This window comes from Myotis brandtii, unplaced genomic scaffold (assembly GCF_000412655.1).
Source record: "Myotis brandtii unplaced genomic scaffold, ASM41265v1 scaffold77, whole genome shotgun sequence".
Taxonomy (NCBI): domain Eukaryota; kingdom Metazoa; phylum Chordata; class Mammalia; order Chiroptera; family Vespertilionidae; genus Myotis; species Myotis brandtii.
This window is the reverse complement of record NW_005371082.1, coordinates 301,521-324,271: the sequence shown is the minus strand read 5'-3', so window position 1 is coordinate 324,271 and position 22,751 is coordinate 301,521. Positions and strand designations below refer to the sequence as shown.

General features: G+C 37.1%; 1 protein-coding gene across 13 annotated transcripts in view; it reads right to left on the bottom strand.

Annotated features, from left to right (window-relative positions):
* PDS5B (PDS5 cohesin associated factor B) overlaps positions 1-22,751 on the bottom strand; it is a 247,429-nt gene that overhangs the window by 155,462 nt on the left and 69,216 nt on the right. For 8 of the 13 annotated variants that reach the window (XM_005883135.2, XM_005883136.2, XM_005883139.2 and 5 more), the window contains exons 1-6: positions 22,150-22,170; positions 20,425-20,551; positions 17,375-17,578; positions 14,428-14,514; positions 14,225-14,322; positions 13,460-13,586 (exon numbers count right to left, since the gene is read on the bottom strand). In XM_005883135.2, coding sequence (XP_005883197.2) covers positions 13,460-13,586; positions 14,225-14,322; positions 14,428-14,514; positions 17,375-17,578; positions 20,425-20,551; positions 22,150-22,157 — 651 coding nt within the window. In that variant the 5' untranslated portion in view covers positions 22,158-22,170. Of the gene's footprint in view, positions 1-13,459; positions 13,587-14,224; positions 14,323-14,427; positions 14,515-15,843; positions 15,990-17,374; positions 17,579-20,424; positions 20,552-22,149; positions 22,172-22,751 lie in introns of those variants that run through there. The other 5 variants (XM_014530742.1, XM_014530741.1, XM_014530748.1 and 2 more) reach the window with 4 other exon arrangements.

Sequence of the window (22,751 nt, the reverse complement as noted above, 5' to 3'; positions counted from 1 at the left end):
TCAGGCCGCTGAGAGCTGTCTGACCAATGGCTGATTCTGGCTGATTCTGTGGGGGTGGGACTTCCTCCTCCCTGCTGTCAGTTTCCACAGCTGTGATGAGGAAGCTGGGGTGAGAGAGGGAGCCGAGTCCTCCAAGCCGCCCTCTCTTTCTTGCTCTGCTCTATGTCCAGCGGTCTCCTGCTCTGCCAAGTCCTCTAAACCTCCCACTCTCCACTGGCAAAGTCCCGGGAGTCCACAAGCGTGGCTAGGCACCGGCGGCTGTGCCTCCCTAACCGGCGAAAGTCCTGGAAGCCCGCAGGCGTGGCTACAGCCTCACCTCCCAGGGGCGGGGAAGGTCCTGGGAGCCTGCGGTCGTGGCTAGGCACTGGCGGCCGCACCTCCCTGACCAGCGAAAGTCCCAGGAGCCCACAGACATGGCTACAGCCTCGCCTCTCAGGGCCGGCGAAAGTCCCGGGAGCCCGCAGCCGCCTCATGGGGTGCTTGACACCTGCATATTCAAATTAACTGCCATATTTGTCAGATAATTTGCATAGTCACTCGGATTGGCTTGTGGTCGTGGCTTGAGTGTAGCAGAGGGACGGTTAATTTGCATGTTTCTCTCTTATTATATAGGATTATACTGAATTTTATCAAACGGTCTTTTCTGCATGCACTGAGATTTCTTCTCTTTGATGTTATTTTACCCAAATATCTTAATTTACTGCTAACATTTTCTAATGTTAACCCATCCTACAATCCTTTAAAAAAAAGCCAATTTTGCTTATCAATATTACTTTATAACATTACGGATACTACTATTTTTATATTGAATTTGTTACATTTCAAATTAAATTAGCCTGATTCTCCTTTGTTGTTTGGTTTAGTCTATCTCCCTATGGAAATTATACACTCACTAGAGGCCCAGTGCACAGATTCGTGCACAGGTGGGGTCCCTCAGCGTAGACTGCAGGGATCAGGCCAAAAGTGGCAGTCCAACACCGCCTGCCCCTCCTACTCATCCCAGCCCCACTGCGCCTGCCAAGACTGCCACTTGTTAGGCTTGCTGCTGCTCCACTGCTGTCTCCAGGCTGCAGCGGCTAGCTGTGAGCCCTGCGTCTCACGGCGCTCCCGCTGTGGGAGTGAACTGACCACCAGGGGGCAGCTCCTGCATTAAGCGTCTGCCTCCTGGTGGTCATTGCGTGTTATAGTGACCAGTCATTCGGTTGCTTAAGCTTTTATATCAACAACAACAAAAGTGTAATATGCTAATTAGACTGGACATACTTCTGGACAACCTTCTGGACGAAGCCAGGGCTGCAAGGGCTGAGGTGGCCACTGCGGTGGGCGGGGGCTGAGGCAGTTGCCATGACAGCGGGGGCCAAGCCCCTTGCACGAATTTTGTGCATTGGCCCTCTAGTATACAATGCTGTGAATCATTCCTTTCTTTCTATAATCTGCAAAGCTTACTGAATATAAAGTTATATGCCACTTAAATGGTTAATAGAAATCTCCTGGTGATAAGTTTAAATTCTTTTGTGGTCAGTTTGAGTACTGCTGCTGATGCTATTATTGTTACTACTAGAGGCCTGGTGCACGAATTCATGCACGGATGGGGACCCTCAGGGTGGCCTATGGAGATCAGGCACCAGCTTGCACCCCCCAGCCTCACAGCCCCACCTGGCATTCCGTCTTGGCCTGGTGCCGCTGTCTCACCTGCTCCACCATCCCGCCTATGGGGCAATCGGTCAGGGCCCGGCCGCCTGCCCAGCTCCCTCAGCGTCTGGGAGCCTGGTGGTGGCCCCATCCCCAACCACTGCGGCTGGTCGCAGTCTGTGGGGCAATCAGGCCCCCACTTGCATCCGCCTTGGCTTGGCGCCATCCGCTCACCTGTTCCACCATCCCGCCGCAATCCCACTCTCATCGGGACCCATCAGGGACGGCAGCACCTCCCCTGCCACCCGCTGCCAGCACCGCATCGCTGACACCCACCTTGTTCCAAAACGGCCCCTGGTGGTCAGTGCACATCACAGCGAGTGGTCGAATTCCTGGTAAAATGACCACCGGAGGGGACAATTTGCATATTAGGTTTTTATTACATAGGATGGTTAGGAAAGAAGAGTTTTTGTTTATGGACAGATTTTTTTTTAAATATATTTTATTGATTTTTTTTACAGAGAGGAAGGGAGAAGGAGAGGGATAGAGAGTTAGAAACATCGATGAGAGAGAAACATCGATTCAGCTGCTTCCTGCACACTCCCTACTGGGGATGTGCCCACAAGCACGGTACATGCCCTTGACCGGAATCGAACCTGGGACCCTTCAGTCCGCAGGCCAATGCTCTATCCACTGAGCCAAACCGGTTAGGGCAATGGACAGATTTTTAAATAAATTTCTTTTATTGGTCAAAGATTAAGGTTTTCTCTCTTGAAACAAATTGGGAAAGTTATACTTCCAGTAATTTGTTTAGTCTAATTCCAATATGTCTGCATAAAATATTGTTCATATCGTCTTTGGATCTTTATTGTTGGCTGTTCCGCCTTTCATTCTAAAACTGTATATGTATTGATACCATCTCTCGTTTTCTGATTCACCTTGTCAAGGGCTTGCCTACTTAATATACTTTTCAAATTACCAACTTTGGGTTTTTATAGCATGTCACCATGTTTTCTATTGTTTTCTTTTCCTTACATATCTTGTATACTTTGATATTTTTATAACTTCTTGAATGGGCACTTAGCTATAAAGTTAGATTAAAAAACATTTTAAGCCCGGCTGGTGTGGCTCAGTGGTTGAGCGCTGACCTATGAACTAGGAGATCACAGTTTGATTCCTGGTCAGGGCAAGTGCCCAGGTTGCAAGCTCAATCCCCAGTAGGGGTGTGCAGGAGACAGCCGATCAATGATTCTCTTTCATCATTAATGTTTCTAGCTCTCTCGCCCTCTCCCTTCCTCTCTTAAATCAATAAAAATATATTTTTTAAAAAATATTTTAAGTTGATACAAGTTTTAATAGCATCATTAATGATTACTTCTAAATATATTATAATTGCCATTATGATTTATTCTTTTGACAGAATCAGTATGATTGCTAAACTTTTTAGTCTTATGTTTCATACCCTCAATATTCTTACAAACTATTGGTCTGATTTATACTCACTAAGAAACGTGTTACAATCACCCACCAAATTGTGACTTTGTTTCTTTCTCTTTATATTTCTCTTAATTTATGCTTTACATACAGTAAAACTTCAGTTCTTGAACTTAATTGGTTCCAGAAGGCTGTTCGAAAAGTGATTTGTTCAAAAACCAAATCACTTTTCCCATTAGAAATAATGTAAATTAAATCAATTCATTCCAGACCTCCAAATGAGTCTCTGCTTTAACCTTTCTTATATACAATACGTCTAGTGTACTGTTTAATCTATAAATAAACACTTTAAAAGCAAAAAGAACATGAAACATAAATGAAAATTTAACAGAAAGGAAATGAAATGTACACTAAGAAGTGGTGACACTGTACATATTAAAGAAAAATAAGCAGCAACAAAGACAAACATAAACATGAAAATAACCACAGCACAATTTCCTGAGATGTTAACAATGCAAGATTTAGCAGCAAACTGTTTCATACTTATGCATTCTCTCCTTTGTTGCCTGAGAGACATGTGACTGATCATACAGGTATCAGCATAAAAGGGTTGTTGGGTAAAGAACCTAAATTTTGTTCAACAACCGATACATTTTCCCCCCCATGAACAACTTGGTTGAGAACTGAATTGTTCAAGATAAGAGACGTTCAGGAATCCAGGTTCCACTTTATTTTGAGCTTATGTAAATACAAATTTAGGTATCTTCTTGCAAACTAAACCATGTTACAAATCTGTTCTTTACCCAGTAAAAACTATTATGTCTAATAGTAATACAAGCTACCTCAGTTTTCTTTCAGTTTGCATGTATCTGGCAGTCTTTTTTCTATCCTTTTATTTTTCAACATTTTTGTGACAGTATTTTTGTTATCTCTTATTAACAATGACCAGCTAGGTTATTTTTAATCTAATCTGACAATCTGCCTTTACGTACTAAATTTGGGCAATTTACATTTATTATAATTCTTTTTATTGTAAGCCTTAAATTTTTAACTTGAATACTTCATTTTAAGTTCAAAGATAATCAACACCTCTATACTCTTGATGATCACCAAAATCCTATCACTCACGAACTTTATTCAAACTTTTTTTTAAAAATCCTCACACACAGATGTTTATTAATTTCAGAGAAAGGAATTGGAAGAGAGAAACATCAATGTGAGACAGAAACATGGATCAGTTGCCTCCTGTGTGTGCCCAGACCAAGGACCGAACCAGCAACCTAGTTAAGTGCCCTAACCAGGAATCGAACCCACAACCTTTTGGTGCAGGGGTTGACACTCCAACTTACTGAGCAAACCCAGCCAGGGCTCTATTCAATCTTATATGCTATTTGTATCCAATGTTTTGAGATCATTTTCTTAATCCTTTAATTAATCATTACTAGTATAATCATTATTGCTATAGGTGTCTTATTATATACTAGAGGCCCAGCGCACAAAATTCATGCACAGGTACAGTCCCTAGGCCTGGCCTGTGATCAGGGCCATCTTCCCCACCTGCCCGCAGCCGGCCCCACCCCGCGCCACCACCCACCCCCGGTTGCCTGTTCACCATTAGGTGATCGGTGCCTGACAGCCAGGGGAAGGGACCGAGAGGTCAGCTGTTCCCGCCCACTCGCTGGGCCTGTCTGAACATGGGTGGCCATCAGGCGACTGGAGCCTGCTGGCCAGGGAAAAGGACCAAGAGGCGGTCAGTGCGCCTCAGTGACTGGTCCAGCGATCGTTCTGCCGTTGGGGTCAATTTGCATATTACCCTTTTATTATATAGGATAGAGGCCTGATGCACAGGTGGGGACCGGCTGGCCTGCCCTGAAGTGAGCCCCAGATTGGGGTGGGGGGTCCCCACTGGGGGGCGGGGCCAGCCGGGGTGAGGGGCTGCCGGGGGTTTGCAGGCCGGCCACACCCCTGGCTTTTCAGGAAAGACATCTGGAATACATCTGGTCTATCCAGCCTAAGTAGCATATTACCCTTTTATCAGTATAGACTAGTGGCCCGGTGCACAGATTCGTGCACATTGAAAGGAAATTAATTAGAAGAAATATTTTAATGTCGCTATTCGCCCTTTCTCTATAGCAGAAGGGTCAAAGATGAAAGAAAATTAGTAAACTGTATATCAGCAAGAGCTTTATATGTATCGTGCATGCGCGAGTCAATGTTTATTTTTCAATTGCCCAGTGCATGTCATATGTACTGGCTGGTCAGTCCGTCAGTTGGTCAGACAGTTGTATGGTCGGTCACTTAACCTTTTATATATAGAGATCTTATTTAGAGGATTTCTGTGTTCACCAATATTTTTTGTACCTCACTCCATTTAAATTCAATTTCCATCATTCTAAAGTACTCACAAAGCAGTTCTTTCAGGAAGGATCTATTGACAAATGAATACTTAATGCCTTAATTTCACTCAAATTAGATATGAAGACACACCCACAATTTATTTTATCTTAGCACTGTGGAAATAAAGTTCCATTATCTTCTGTCATCTATCTATGCTACCAAAAAGTCAGCAGCTTAAACTTTATTCCATGGCTAATGATTATGCCTTTTACTTCTGGATGGTTTATAGGTTATTAACGTTTTGGCATTCAACAATTTCTCCAGTATATGCTGGGACTGTAATTTATTTTTATTTATTCCACTCATGAGACTTTATTCCCCCTAACACACAAATTAATTTATTTCATCAATTCTGCAACATATTAAGCAAATTTCTATTTCAAAATCTATAAAGTACTATTTGGTGCTTTGAAATCACTATTAAACATATTAGACCTTTTTATCGATCTTTCATGTCTTAGCATCTTTTATGTTTTCTTTATCTCACTGTAGTTATAAAATTTCCTCAGATGGATCTCCCAGGTTTCTAAATATCGTTTATAAGCCAATAAATATTTTAATGATAATGACCCGTTTTTTCATTTCTATTTTTTCCCTAACTTCATTCTCCTCCTTTCATATATATACTAGAGGCCTGCTGCACGAAAAGATTCGTGCAATAGGCCTTCCCTTCCCCTGGGTGCCGGCACCGGTTTTCCTCCTGCACCCGGGACCCAGGCCTTCGCTCCAGCCGGAGCCGCCTTCCAGCCTTAACTTAGCTGCTCCGGCAGCCGGAGCTGCCTTCCAGCCTTTCACTGCTCCGGGGGCCGAAGCCGCCTTCCAGCCTTAACTTAGCTGCTCTGGCAGCCGGAGCCGCCTTCCAGCCTTTCGCTGCTCCGGCAGCCAGAGCCGCCTTCAGTTTTCGCTCCGCTGCTTGGCGCCTACGTATGCAAATTAACCGCCATCTTTCTTGGTGGTTAATTTGCATATTGCCCTGATTAGCCGATGGGAAGCGTAGTGAAGGTACAGTCAATTAGCCTTTTTGTCTTTTATTAGATAGGATATGGCTATTGTGTTTTTTAGGTTCTTCTTTATGTCTTTAATCCTTTTAAGGATGTCATCTTTAGTCTTTTCAATGTATAAAATGGTATGTCTTATAAATCTAATCCTAGCGTGATGTCAGAGGAATGGCGGCGTGAGAGCGCACCTTGACCTCTCCCCCTTGAACTTTCAACAAGTTAACCAACTATAATTCAACAAAGAAATCCCCATTCAACACAGACGCAAGTCTGAGAGACCCATGCATTGAAAGATCTAAAGGTGGGCAACCAGGAATAAAGGGGAAGATGTGAGGAAAGCGCAGAAGGCCACGAGAGACAGCCGTGCAATGTGAAGCTCCCGGCTTGGCCAGGAGAGGGGAGAAAGCCAGCAGTAGCAGGCACTTCCTTTGGCTGGAATGGTGAGGGAGTGAACAGTGTCTGATTCAGCAGACGCCTGACAGAGCAGGTTCTCTCATGGGGCTCTCCACTCGCAGAATGGGCAGTGATGTTTCAGACAAAGAACCTAAACCACAGAGCCCTGCTGCCACTTGGACTCCCAAAACTAGCCTCCCTGGTGCCCTTAGAGTCGTGTCTAGGAGCATATTATATGTAAACTAAGAGCTAATGCAGCAGAAGCACTGTTTCCTCTGTGACTCATCCTCGACAGTGCTTGTGGTGGAGTCGCCTATATGGTGAGTAAACAAAACCCACCCACAGGCAGCTCGGCTATACTGTCTTATGGAGGTTCAAGACTAGGATATAAAGGAGCTAAAAGAAATCTTGCAATTCAGCACCATCTACTGGAAAATAGAAAGACCACTTCAGGAAAAGCTTCTATTGGCCATACTTACAGGGAGATAAATGCCTAGACAAGTGATATCGGCAAATACCATGAATAACCATGATAACGAGAATGACCAGAAAGAAAATGAAAAATCCTCAGTAAGCAAGCTGGACACAAAGAAATATGTGATATAAATGACAGAGATTTCAAACTGTGGTTCTGAAAATACTCAACGAGATGTGAGAAAATGCACTCAGGAAAACAAATCAATGAACAAAACAAGTACTTTACCAAACACATTGAAATTTTAAAAAAGAACCAATCAGAAATCTGAGAAATGAAGCATGCAATTAAGGAGATTAAGAGTGAACTAATGAGCACAGAAAACAAAGCCAACCAGATGGAGGAAAGAATTAGTGATATCAAAGACAGGAATCTAGAAATGACACAGAGGGAAGAAGAGAGAGAACTGAGCATAAAGAAAAATGAAAGAGCTCTATGAGAACTATCAGACTCCATCAGAAAAAGCAATATTAGGATTATAGGTATTCCTGAGGAATAAAAGAGGGAACAGGGAACAGAGACTTTATTCAGACAAATAGTGGATGAGAACTTCCCAAACCCATGGAAAGAACTAGATCCTCGAATCCAAGAAGCACATAGAACACTAGTTACCTCAACCCAAAGAGGCCCTCTCCAAGGCACTAGGTATTGAAGCTGTCAAAAATTAATGACAAAGAAAATATTCTCAAAGCAACCAGAGAAAAGAAAGAAGTGACCTACATAGGAAAACCCATCAAAATGTCATTCAACTTCTCAGCAGAAACTCTAAAGCCAAAAGAAAGTGGAAAATATTTAAACGTCTGAAATAGAGAAATTACCAGCCACAAATAATATATCCAGTAATATCATCCTTTAAATGTGAAGGAGAAATAAAGACAATCCCAGACATATAGAAGTTGAGGAATTTTATCACCAGAACACCTCCATTGCAGGAAATACTCAAGAGAGTTATTATACTTGAAACTAAGAACATAAGGTCACAACACTAAGAGTAAGATCACTAAAAAACTTACAGCATAAACAGGGGTAGTTTGTATCAACAAAAATATAAACGGAGAGGGGTTAAAGGTATAAACTGGAAAAGGAGGATGAAGAGCAGATGCACTCAAAGAAAAAAATAGAAAAACTATAGTATATATACAGGTTTATTTTTAATAAACCTAATAGTAACCTCCCACAAAAATCCCTAAACCAGAACACATAGTGTAAAAAAAGAAGAAACACAGAAAAGAAGTATGAAATAGCACCAAACAAAAATGAAAGAAAAACAACAGAAACGAACCAATGGAGGCACAGAGATACCAGAAAACCGAAGATAAAATGGCTATAGTAAATCCTCATACATCAATAATTACCCTAAATGTAAATGGTCTAAATTCACCAATAAAAAGGCACAGAGTAGCAGAGTGGATCAAAAAACAAAACCCAACCACATATGCTGCCTGCAAGAGACACATCTAAGCTGCAAAGACAAATTCAAAGTAAAAGGGTAGAAAATAATTATCCAAGGAAATAGCATCCACAGAAAAGCAGGTGCAGCCATACTTAAATCTGACAGGATAGATTTAAAGAAAAAGATAATATGAGACAAAGATGGACACATCTATAATAATAAAAGCATAATATGCTAATTAGACTGGACGTCCTTCTGGGATGAAGCCAGGGCTGCAGCTGTGGGATTGAGTCCGCCGCAGCTAAGAAGGCCTACTCTTGCACAAATTTCATGCATCGGGCCTCTAGTTATAATGATAAAGCAGACACTACATCAAGAAAACAACACTTCCTAATATATATGCACCCAACCAGGGAGCACTGAAATATATAAAACAACTATTCACAAAACTAAAGGGAGAAACAGATCAAAAGACATAGTTGGGTCCTTTAATACTACATTGACAGCTCTAGAGAGATCAACCAAAGAGAAAATCAATAAAGAAATATTGGCATTAAATGAAACACGAAACCAAATAGACATAATTGACATTTACAGAACCTTTTATCTCAGAACATGAGATTATACATTCTTCACCAGTGCACATGGAACATTCTCTAGGATAGACCACATGTTGATTGGGTCACAAAACTAGCATCCACAAATTCAAGAAGGTTGAAGTCATACCAAGCTCATTCTCCAACCATGATGTCTTAAAATTAGAAATCAACTGCAAAAAGGAAGTAAAGAAACCCAAAAATACATGGAGACTAAAGAATATGCTAACAAAAAAATGACTGGGTCAAAGAAGAAAGAAAAGATGAAATCAAAACATATATAGAGACAAATGAGAATGACAATACAACAGATCAAAACTTCTGGAATGCTGTGAAAGCAGTAATAAGAGAAGTTTATCTCATTACAGGCCTATCTAAAAAAAAAAAAAAAAAAAGAAAAGAGAGAAATCCCATGTAAACAACCTTACATCACATCTTAAAAAACTAGAAGAGGAAGAACAAAAGCAGCCCAAAGTCAGCAGAAGGAAATATAAATTACAGCAGAATTGAATGAAATGTAGAGAACAAAAGGATTACACACAAATTTTAATAAAACAAAGAATATTAGGAAAGACTATATGCCACCAAATTCAAGAACCAAGAAGAAATGGATAAGTTCCTAGAAATATATAACCTTTCTAGATTAACTCATGAAGAATTGGAAAATTTAAATAGACCAATCAACAGTGAGGACATTGAAACAACCATCAAAAACCTTACGAAAAAACAAAAGTCCAGGGGCAGTGGCTTCACCAGTGAATTCTACCAAATGTTCAAGGGAGACATAAAACCTATCCTTCTCAAACTTTTCCAAAAAATTGAAGAGGGAATACGTCCTAACATGTTCCATGAGGCCAATATAACCCCAATACCAAAACCTGGCAAAGATAACACACAAAAAAAGAAAACTACAGACCAATATCTCTGATAAATACAGATGCAAAAATCCTAAATAAAATACTAGCATATCGAAAGCAACAGTACAACCAAAAAATAATACATCATGATCAAGTGGTGTTCTTTCCAGGGGCACAAGGATGGTTCAACATACTCAAATCAATCAATCTAATACACACATTAACAAAAGAAAGGATAAAAATCATGTGATCTTATCAACAGATGCAGAAGAAGCACTTGATAAAATACAACATCCATTTATTTATGAGGAAAACACTCAATAAAATAGGAATAGAAGGAAAGTACCTCACCATAATAAAGGCCATCTATCATAAACCCTCAGCTAATATCATACTCAACGGTGAAAAATTGAAACCTTTTTCTGTAAGATCAGGAACAAGACAAGGATGTCCACTCTCATTCAACATAGTGCTGGAAGTCCCAGCCAGACGAATAAGGCAAGAGAAAGAAATAAAAGGCATCCAAATAGGGAAGGAAGAAGTCAAACTGTCACTTGTTGTAGATAGAAAACCCTAAAGACTCCATCATTAAACTATTAGAAACAATAAATAAATACAATCAAGTTGCAGGATACAAAAATCAATGTGCAAAAATCCACTGCCTTCAAAACAAACAAAACTTCAGAAAAAGAAATGAAAACAAACAAACAAACAAAAAAAAACAATTCCTTTTGCATTTGCAACCTAAAGAATAAAATACCTAGGAATAAACTTAACAAAGAATGTGAAAGATCTATATACTGAAAATCGCAAAGCATTATTAAAAGAGATTGAAAAGGACACAACAAAATGGAAAATATCCCATGCTCATGGACTGGAAGAATCAACACAGTTAAAATAGCCATATTACCCAAGCCAATATACAGATTTAATGCAATCCCTATTAAAATCCCAATGTCATTTTTAAAGAAACAGAACAAGAAATCATTAGATTTGTATGGAACCACAATAGACCCCAAATAGTCAAAGCAATCCTGAGAAAAAAAGAACAAAGCTGGAGGTATCATGCTGACTTCAAATTATACTACAGAGCTAGCTATGATAATGAAAACAGCATGGTACTGGCAGAGAAAAAGACACAAGATCAATGCAACAGAATAGATCCCTGCTATAAAACCACATGTATATAGACAGATATTTTTGACAAAAGAGACAGAAACACACAGTGGTGTAAAGACGTTCTCTTCAATAAATGGTGCTGGGAAAACTGAAAAGCCACATACAAACGAATGAAACTGGATTACAGTTTGTCCCCATGTACAAAAGTTAATTCAAAATGGATCAAAGACCTATATATAAGATCCAAAGCAATAACTAACATAGAAGAAAACAGGTTCCAAATTTATGGACCTTGGTTGTAGAGAACCTTTTATGAATTTTATTACAAAGGCACAAAAAGTAAAGGCAAAAATAAATGAATGGGACTATATCAAACTAAAAAGCTTTTGCACCTCAGAAGAAACTGACTGCAAAACAAAAAGGCAGCCAACCAGATGGGAGATAATATTTGCAAACAGTAGCTCCAACAAACGATTTAATTTCCAAAATATATAAAGAACTCATAAAACTCACCAAACAAACAACCCAGTCAAAAAGTAGGCAGAGGATCTGAAAATACACCTCTCGCAAGAAGACATAGGAACAGCCAACAGATATATGAGAAGATGTTCAACCTCACTGGCAATTAGGGAAATGCAAATCAAAACTATAATGAGATACCACCTCTCACCTGTTAGAGTGGCCATTATCAACAAAACAAGCAATGACCAAGTGTTGGAGAGGTTGTAGAAAAATGGGAGCCCTCATTCACTGCTGGTAGGAATGTAGACTGGTACAACCACTATGGAAAGCAGTCCGGCAATTCCTTAGAAAATTAAGAATAGAGCTACCAGAGGACTCAGTAATCCCTCTCCTGGGTATATACCCAAAAATCTCGAAATCATGTGTTCATGAAGATATATGAGCCCCTATTTTCATTGCAACATTACTCACAGTGGCCAAGACATGAAAACAACCAAAGTATCCTGTGAAAGTGGACTGGATAAAGAAAATGTGGTACATATACACAATGGAATACTACTCAGCCATAAGAAAGGATGGACCTTCAGAACATTATGATAAGAGAAATAAGTCAGTCAGAAAAAGCTAAGACCCATATAAGTTCACTCATTTGTGGGATATAAAACTGAAACTCATGAACACAAACAGCAGTGTGGTGATTGCCAGAGGGAAGGAGGTCCTATTATATGATAACAGGAGAAGATTTGACTTTGAGTAGTGGGCACACAGTATTTACAGATCTTGTAACATAGAAACCCACACCTAAAACCTCTATGTTCATGTTGACCAATGTCACCCCAATAAATTGAAATTTTTAAAAAGTTAATTTCTTTATATTAAAAAAGCAAACAAGCAACAACAAAAAAGATCTAATACTGCTATGTGCAGTGTCTGGGTTTCAGCACTTAGGAACTATTTTAAGCATTTGGAAATTTTGCATTATGAGGTCATTTTCATTGAAGCATTAATTTGTATGAATACTGTATAGCTATAAACTTAGATTAAATCTTGCTAGAAAGAGTTTAAGTTTGCATAGATGTTTATACTGGTGATTCTTGTGGCCCTCTCTTTAATCTTGACCCTTCGTGAATCATAGAATCATATTTCCAACTGCTTACTGGAAAGTTAGTTATTTTCATGATCATAGTATCTCCCCTGCCAGGTAAATATGGAAAATGAGTTATTTTCAAAGAAAAACACACAAACACACACATATTCCCCTTGATTAACATCACTGAGGCAAGAAATACTGTCAGCAATATATCCTCTATCTTCAAATTAGTAGAGGCTTCCCTTTTAATTTCACCCCTCCTCTTAATCTACACTAGGGCCTATTTGCTCGCAGCATCTCCCAATACAAAGTTATATAATAGCATTTCAGTAACTATTCAACTCACTTCTTGAAACATATCTCATTCAAAACTAAGTTATCACAGATCAATTTTATTGATCTGTAACATGAACTAAATTATTTCTTTTCATTACATTTGTGACTAATAATTGTATCATTTTTATTAAACACAATTAATATTTATCAAAATCAATGAAACAAATTCTCCAAAACTAAAGTAAAAGGGGGGTAAGTTGTATTTAGAACAAAAGCACAAATTCTAGGCCTTAACATTAACAGGCTTTAGATATTTTCAGTATATATTGCTACTTACCTTATGGGCAGGGACCAGATTTACCAAAACTGTATCCAAAAGCTCCTGAGATACTGTATCACCTTCACAAATAATGGAACTCATGAGGTCTACCATGTGCATATGAACTTTCTGATTGTGGCCATTGCTGAAATTCAAAATAGACATTTAGGGTGTAACTAAAATATTCATTATTTAATCATAACATGGTACTAATAAACATTACACTTTATAAAAAAGATACTAAAATATTAATTATATCAAATTCTATATATTCATTTAAAGCTTCCCTGGCTCCCAAATCTTACAATAGTATCCAAAATCTTTTTTTAAACTACATTTCCTGGATTACTTTTCCCTAATTTTAACAAGTCTCAAAATCAAAAGTAATGAACTCAAATGCAGCTTTATATTTAACTTCAGAAAATCAAATTGTTTTGCTGAAATTCATTATAGTAATTTTAAAGAACACACAAATAGTTCAACTATTCACATGAATTAAGGAGTCAGTAACACATAAGTTAATAAAAAGATAAAAATATAATCCAAGAAATATTTTTATATTGGGTATAGATTGCCTTGATGCTACTCTTGTATTATTTTCTACATCACAAACTTGATTAAGTTATATTTGTTTTTTAAAACATTTATAAAAATGTTAATGAATTCTTAAATTACAACTCTTAGCCTTCCAATATTTATAACAAACACAGTTTAAGCAGATTCATCTGTAAGTTAAAACCCTTCATATTTAAAAAAGTTATATTTCTAATAAAATAAACTTACTTTATAACTGAAAATAATGTTCTGTATAATTGTGTAAAAATTTCATTGCTATCTTCCAACTCAAAGCATATGTTATATGACTTGACCCAAGCAATGTTCTAAAATAAGAGGTAAAAAAGATGAAAGATAAACACTTTAATTAGTGCAAATATAAAAGCACAAATAATTTAAAATGCCATTTCAAGATATAATATATTGCTTACCTCAAGTAAATAAAAATACCTATTGAATTGTGGGCTCTTTGTATCCTCTAACCCCTTCAACTGCCTTGTTATAAACATAAATATATCCTTAAAAAAAACACAAAGTATTGTTTAGATTATAGAATGCTAAATTAAAATATCCAATGCTAAAGCTAATTCGGCACTGGTATCTATCCTAATAAATTATAAACAACCAAAAAAAAATTGCATTTGGCTGGAATTTTTTAAAAGGACATCATCATATGAAAATACCAATTATCTTACTACCCTTCATAGGAAAACAGAAAATCATTTACCATAATCTTAAAGTAGAGAAAAACTTCATCTTACAGCAAGTTAAAAAAATAGACCTAAAAATTGAGTGAACTAAAATTTATGCTAACTTTATCAGAATAAAAGAGGTAGCAATGACTGGGAATTGATCAGCTCTGCTAGAACAGCACCTATGTGTGGTAATTATATAGCAAGAACACAATTTAGGAGCTTTAAAATTCCAAAATGAAATCTCTAAGTAAAAAGACAATAGATCGCAGAAGCTTAGAAATTTTAAAAAGACCCTTAAGAAGTTAACTTTTAAGCTTCCTATCTAATTGTTATAATTATTTGTTTCTCCCCACCAGTTTTCAATCTATCTCTATCCCTTGCTTTCTATTTTTGGGTTCACTCCACGGATTGCAGGTTCAATCCTGCCAGGGCTTGTGCAGAAGGCAACTGATGTGTCTCTCTCACATGGATATCTCTCTCTCTTTCTCTTTCTCTCTCTCCCTCCTTCCCTTTCTCCCTGGGCCCCCACCCCCTGCTAGCTCCCTTCCACTCTCTCTAAAAAGCAATGGAGAAAATATCCTCTGGTGAGGATTAACACCAACAAAAGAGGGGAAAAAAAGTTTCCCTTAGAAGTAAAATGATAAACAAGCTTATTTTTAAAAGGGAAGAAATGTAATATGCTGATGACGAAGTATATTTTCCAGAAAAACACTATCAAAGTACATCCTTAAAAAATGGTTACTATGACAGTACTGTGTAAAATTTGTCTATGGGAACTGTCATGTTGACTACCTGAAGATGGAAAGGCAACAGTCATTTATAATTTCTCCAACAATCACTGACCTAAACGTGAAGTCAGGTGTAAAGGGTTTTCTCTATGACAACAATAAACTGACAGTGGAAAGGTGAGAATCAAAGTGTCACAATTTTCTATTATTACTACTATAGACAAAGAAAATTATAACTTTGATGCAAATAGAGTGAAAACTATTCGATAAATACTTAAAAGCACCCTCAAAACGAATATTTTATAAGTACTACCCCAATAAAATGAAAAAAGTATTTATAATTAAGACCCAAAAAACAGACCACAAAAAATAAGATGCCCTTATTTTTTCAGCTATAAAGTAATCCAAAGACTCTAAACTCAACTCTTCAATGTTCTTCTCATAAATTGTCCTGTTATAAATAGAACAGATATGTTGCTATTCTTTTGGGAGAACTTTTCATCACCCTGTAGCCTTGACATAGGTCAGATTATGAAAAATAAGAAATCCACAATAGAGGTAGAAAAAATCATGTAGCAGCACTCAGTTACACTTCCCTCTTCATGAGAATGCCAATAAGACACCTGGTGAGGAAGAGCCACAGTCAATCAAATACAATCACTCCTTAAACCAATTAAGCACTTCCAAATGAGACATTCAAATTAGAAGTTAAGATATACACCTGGGTGTACAACTCCACAGACCAGCTCACATTAGATAGTGAAATCTCTGATCATTCTCAACTCTTTGAACATTCAATTCCACTTTTAAGTAACAAATACTTGCTCCTACCACTGCCATCCTGAGATTCTTTTACCAATTAAAATGTAAAACAAGTAAATCCATCTAGTTTAGGCATTCCATACTGAAATTTCGCAGACATGATCAAATAAGCAGGTTCTTCACTCCAATTATCAAGAAGCAACTGCATAAATTCAAGAATCAAGTCTTGGTTGTTTTTCACCAAAGTAAACCCAGTTCCTGACACATAATTAAGATCAATTATTTGTTAAATAAAATAAACCTAAATTGACTGCTATTTTTTCACACTGGGTATTAATAATCATCCCATGGATTCATTCTCTAACCAATTTGTCACAATTATCTTTTACTGTGTCTTTTGTTGTCAGTTTTTTCTAATTTTCTCCCTAACCTACTTTACTCATTTTTCTTACTGTATGCTATTTCTACAGCTAGATTAATCACGCTATTCTACTTTTCTCATCTTTAAAGATTTACCATGCATAAGGCTTTATTTACAACTACTACAACTAGGTCTTTTTTTATTTCATTAAAATTTTGTTCGTATTATTTTCTTCAACACAATTCACATCACACCTCACACCTTACATTAAATGGATTAGGATTCATTCATATATATTTTAGAAGCCCTGCGCACGAAATCGCACAGCCCCGCCCATCCACATGCGCTTCACTGCACAGGCTGCCAGCCTTGCTGAGATCAGAGCCTGTGGGCCGCGGGGGAGGGACCGAGAGGTGCTCCATGCACTTCATGGTGACCGGTTGTTTGGTCCTTACGGCCACGGGCTTTTTATAATATAGATTTAGGTTTTTACTGGATACTGTCTTTTAAATAGCAAACATGGTCTTTAACATGGATTTTCAAAAGAGAAAACCATTGTCCCCCAAGTAATATGGAAATAAAGCTAATGATGACATAAAAAGTATAGAATAAACACCAGAAACTGTTTTCTAAAAGCAAGTACTTAACGGGGATAGCGTTATGGGGAGGAAGTAAGTTCTAAAGAAAACAGAAGTTTAACAAAAGATTTCAGCAGCTAATGTCTAATGTCTAAGAAGCCAAAGAAATTACCTAAACACTCTAACTCCCACTTTAGTTAGAAAGATAATAGAAGTATCAGTCAATCTTGGCAGTTCTTTATATCAGTACTTGCCTTTAGTTTATCAGGGGATGTGTAAGGAGCTTCAGGAGCATAAATTCTGAAAATATCAGCCAGGCAGCAGGCTACCAGTAGGCGAACATCTTTATCAGGATGCTTGAGAAAAAAGTCTGAAGCCAAATGTAAAGCCAGGTTTAAATAAAGCTCCTTTTCTTCTTCAGAGTCCTGGTCCATATCCATGAAAGTTTTCACAACCATCTATACAAAAACACATTAATCAAGTAATGAAATCCTTCATGTACAAATAAAGTTATTTGAAATAAAAGCCATATTAATTGCAAAGGTTAAACTTCCAATAAATATACTTTTATTTTTCCCCTGGAAGTGTCTACCTGAGAGAACAAGATCCTTATAAAACTATAGGGTAAATAACTTTTCTTTAAAAGACTAAGTAAAATACTTTTAATTTACGCATACCTGCTAACCAGGTTTTAAAAATTTAAAGCTACCCTTACATAGTGCTTCTGATCTCACTGACACAACTGGAATAAAAGGAGTATGTCTCTTCTTAAAAACAGCATCCTTTTAAAATAATATATCTAATCCTTTTAAGAGAAAGTATACCTCTAAAGAAAAACCTAGAATGACAATTTACTTTTCCATCTAAGCCATAAACCACTCCAGATACATGGATTAATATATTCAGCTAAAAAAGAATATGTAAACAGATTCAAGAAAGGATGGCAAAAATGCATCCCTAAATGTGAAAAAGCTATCCTGAGAGACTACCATAGCATCCAACAAAATATTTCTTGTGCAACAGTAAAAGATAATATGATATGGATAGTTCATTAGTAGGACTCAATAGCATGTATAGAATGAACCTACCAGAAATGGTTCCTTTTTCAAAAACGTCTACATAAAAGAAGTAGGATAAACTTAAGAATGGGGAGAAACAGTACAGTTTGAATTCTGTGAAGAGCTTTCTCTAATTTCCGTACTAGTAGTTATGATGAACCCTCAGTCTATACTATTACCACTTCAAATAAGACAACAACATTGCCTAACTTGACATAGCACAGGAAAGGTGACCATCTGGCATCCACTAGGTGGTGCTGCAAATACTAATCAACAACCAAGGCTAGCCACCAAGTATCAATGTCTAGGAATTGGTCTTGGAGACATACTGCAAGAATTTCCACTCTGCTGTAGAGCTAGACTTCTGAGTAATAAATGTCCAATGTCTTACTGAATTCTCAGAGCAGCCGTGAGAAACTGTTCCTCACAGAGTAAACCCTCAGTTCTATTATGTCAGATGCCAGAATCAACAATAGAGTAATTCTTCCAGATGAGCACTACAGTTTCAGGGTATAATGTCCAGATTACTCTCCTAACTTTTTAATTTTATTACTTTCAAGATATATGCTTTGATGACCTAGTGTATTATGAAAAGAGACAAAGAAAAAAAGACCTATATGCAGAGAACCATTTCTTTCTCTACAGTGACATCTTACATATCAACAAATTGTTGTAATTTATAAAACTTACAGCTGTACTTGGACATGTCAAAAATTATTATCATCCCACACCAAATCCTGTTTATATTTCTCTAAGAAGTTTGCTAAAATAATGGTGAGTGTAAATTAGGAAAATTAAAGAAGATAAATTATATTAATCAGAATACAGTTGGGCATAAATGTCTACAAAAATAATGAAAGCATACTACAAATACTAAATGTAAGCACTATACAAAATATTCTAAGACTAACAAGTAAGTTTACTCAAGGGCTAGATAAGGGGGAATTCCTCACTACTGTCTACAACTTAAATAGTGGTATAAACTCATCAATAACTCATATGAGTCCTCTGAATTAAAAAAGATGTTTGAGAAAATAACATCTCTAAAAGTCGCTAAACACTAATCAGCTTATAAGTGTAGTCTCTGTGTTTAACATAAGTTTCATTTCATTGCTGAAATACAAACAAATATGAGGAAATGAATGTATATGTTTCCCTAAAAATTCTGTAAGTCAAGAGAACATAGATACACAGAAGAAAACAAAACAAAAGAAAACCCGATTCAAAATTGTAGCTTTACTATTTTTAATAAGATATATACTGGTTCCTAACTAGATAAAATATCCACATATTGGGAAATTGAATCTGCTCAAAGATGTGTTTGCCTTTGAATAACAAGCATCTGATCTTTGACATCCTAATACTTTAAGCATAAAGGCTATAACACTAAGACTTTACCATGAAATTTAGAGTAGTATTTGTATTAGGGTCCTTTTGTTATGATAAAAATAAACCACGCATCAATAGCTATAAAACAGTACTTTGCTTTAAAGTTCCTGGGCCTTCATTGATTAATTATGGCAAGTTTTTTATCTTGAAATATAAGTAAATAATGACCTATCAAGTAAAATAAATGACTCAGTTGATTCAACCAGGAGGGGGGAAAAAACACTCAAAATTTTAAAAAATCTGAACTGGTAAATCAATTTAACATTCTCCTTGGCCACTCTCTTCCTTTAACCATTTTAACAATCAAGAGACCATCACTGACAGGAAGGAAAAGGAGAAATATTATTCAAACACATATGAAGAGACTCTAGCCATAGAATGACGGCCTCAGCTATAGAAGTTCACCATCAATGTTGATTCATTCACACATGTCAAAGCAGAGAGAAAAGATACAGTAAAGCTCTTTAACCTACCCTTAAATAACTTACGAAAAAGTAAAATATAGTCTGAGTATTCAGAACAAAAATTTGAAACTTCCTTTCTCATATGAGACAACTTTCTATAGACAAAAATGAATATGAATATTGTGGATTTGTTCTTTATACTCAATTATAGTAGGCCCTAGAAAATCTGAGCCTCACCTTTCTAATTGCTCTCCCATTAACAATAGCTAAGAAACACTACAGTTCTTTATTACCGCCACTCTCTGAGATCCTTTCCCTCCCATTCCCTGCTTTGATTTTCTTTTTAAAGTTACCCTAACAAGATACAGCACTAATCAAGCCCCACACCCTTAAAGGGATTTCAGGGGAAAAACAAAAAAACAAAAAAAAAGAACCAGAACCAGTTTTACTCACCTTTAACCGCCTCACCATCTCTTCTTTAGATATTTTATCTGAGATTTCCTTGACACCAGGAGGATAAGTAATTTTTCCATCATTGGTCCTCGTCTTTGAATGAGCCATGATGGAAATATTTTTACCCCTAAAACAAGAAAGTGATTAGTTGCAAACCAAAAAGTTAAAAAATATTCATAATAAACATGAGAAGTAACATTCCTAATTTCTAGTAATTCACCTACCTAATTAATGAAAAGCATTTTATTGAACATTTCCCAAAATTTTTTTTCATTTTCATTAGTGGCAAGCTAGTTTATTTACACTAACCCTCCAACTACAAAAACTAAAAATGACAAAAAATGTGCAAATTAGGTATATTTTTAAAGTGCCACAAATTTCTCTGTTCAAAATCTAAGACAATATAGAAACCCAGGGAAGTAAATGGAGCACTGGAGCTTTACACTATATCCACTTATGCCCATTGGACACTTGCCAACCCTGAAAAATCTAGAGTTCAGTTTTGGTGTTCTTATGGGGCAAGGAGAGCAGGAAAATCTAAATCTGTTGAGGTAGAATGTCAAATAAGAGACCTCCTGACATTAATGTGAAATACTACGCCATCCCCCAAAAGATAACACCTGCAAAAAAACACAAAAAAAGAATAAACCACAAGTAAAATGTGCCCTTGCCCCCATCACCACCCACAGGGGACAGCAGAGAAGGCTGCCTTGGTACTAAGTAAAAAACTAATACAAGGGAGCAAGAGCTCATTAGTGTTGACCATGGGTCTTGCACATTTACTGAGGTTCACATTACCTAAGTAGTCCAAAGAACCTCAACAAATGAACTCAGTGACCCCCTTATTGGTTGTACCCCCAGCACCTAATATAAATAATTCTAAGGCCCTGCCAGCATTGCTCGGTGATTAAGCACTGGCCTATGAACCAGAAGGTCATGGTTCGATTCCTGGTCAGGGCACATGCCCAGGTTGCTGGCTCAATCCCTAGTGTGGGGTGTGCAGGAGGCAGCCAATCAATGATTCTTTCTCATCATTGATGTCTCTGTCTCTCTCTCCCTCTCCCTTCTTCTCTGAAACTAATAAAAATGTATTTGAAATAATTCCAAGTCCTGCCTAGAGGAGAGCATGTTCATTCTATGCCTTAATGACGTTTCTAGGACAGTGAACATTATCAAGTCAAAAATAACTAAGTGCCTAAGGAAACAAGGCAATATAAGCAACAACCAGCCAAAATATCAGATGTCAAGAACAGACCCACAAACAATTCAGATATTATAATTATCAAACAGGTTACAAAAGTACTATCTTTATAATTTTAAAGAAATAAAAGACAACTCTGAAATATCTATAAGGAATAAAAATTATAAAAAGTAAATTAAAATATTTGAACAAAAAATAGAACTTCTAAAAATGGAAAAGTAAAGAACTGAAATTAAAAATTCAATGGATAAGTTTATTAGATTATAAAAAGCTATTAAAATTAGTGACAGGAAGAGAGGTCAGAAGAAATTATCGAAAAATATAGAAAAGGGAAACATAAAAATAAAAAGAGAAAGGATAGAAAGATTTAACTTATGATTCATGGAAGTATAAGAAGAAATGAGGCGGAAGCCCCTATCTGAAAATATCATAAAACACCAATCCACAAATTAAAGAAGCAAAACAACTGAATTCAAAGTATTAGTAATAATAAAACAAACAAAATCTTAAAGCAGACATATTACCTTGACATGAAAAGTATTTAATTTGAACTAATAGGTTCCTTCTCAACTGCAAAAATATAAGCCAAAATACAGCAAAAATGTCATCCTCAGTGTGGGGAAAAAATTTGATTGCAGAGCTCAAGTTTACATTAACATACATAGCATGTAGAACATTGCTTAGCACAGAGATTTTAAAATTTAAATATAGAAAGCTTACTAAAAAACCATAAACATATAAGTACAAGATGTTGAAAGTAAAAGGAAATAAATATACACCATGCAGTGACTAAGGAGAGTACTTAAGGAAATAGAAGTTTTAAAATAAAAATTAAAAAGGTAAGCCCCAGGACCCATTCCTTGGTATTAACTCAACAGAAATACATACAATTGTCCACCACAAGACAGGCATAAAAATGTTCATAGCAATATGCTATCTAATAAAAGAGTAATATGCAAATTAACCATCACTCCAACACACAAGATGGCCGGGAGGGGAGGGCAGTTGGGGGTACCAGGCCAGCAGGAGAGGGCAGTTAAGAGTGACCAGGCCTGCCGGGGAGGGCAGTTGGGGGGACCAGGCCTGCAGGGGAGGGCAGTTGGGGGCAACCAGGCCAGCAGGGGAG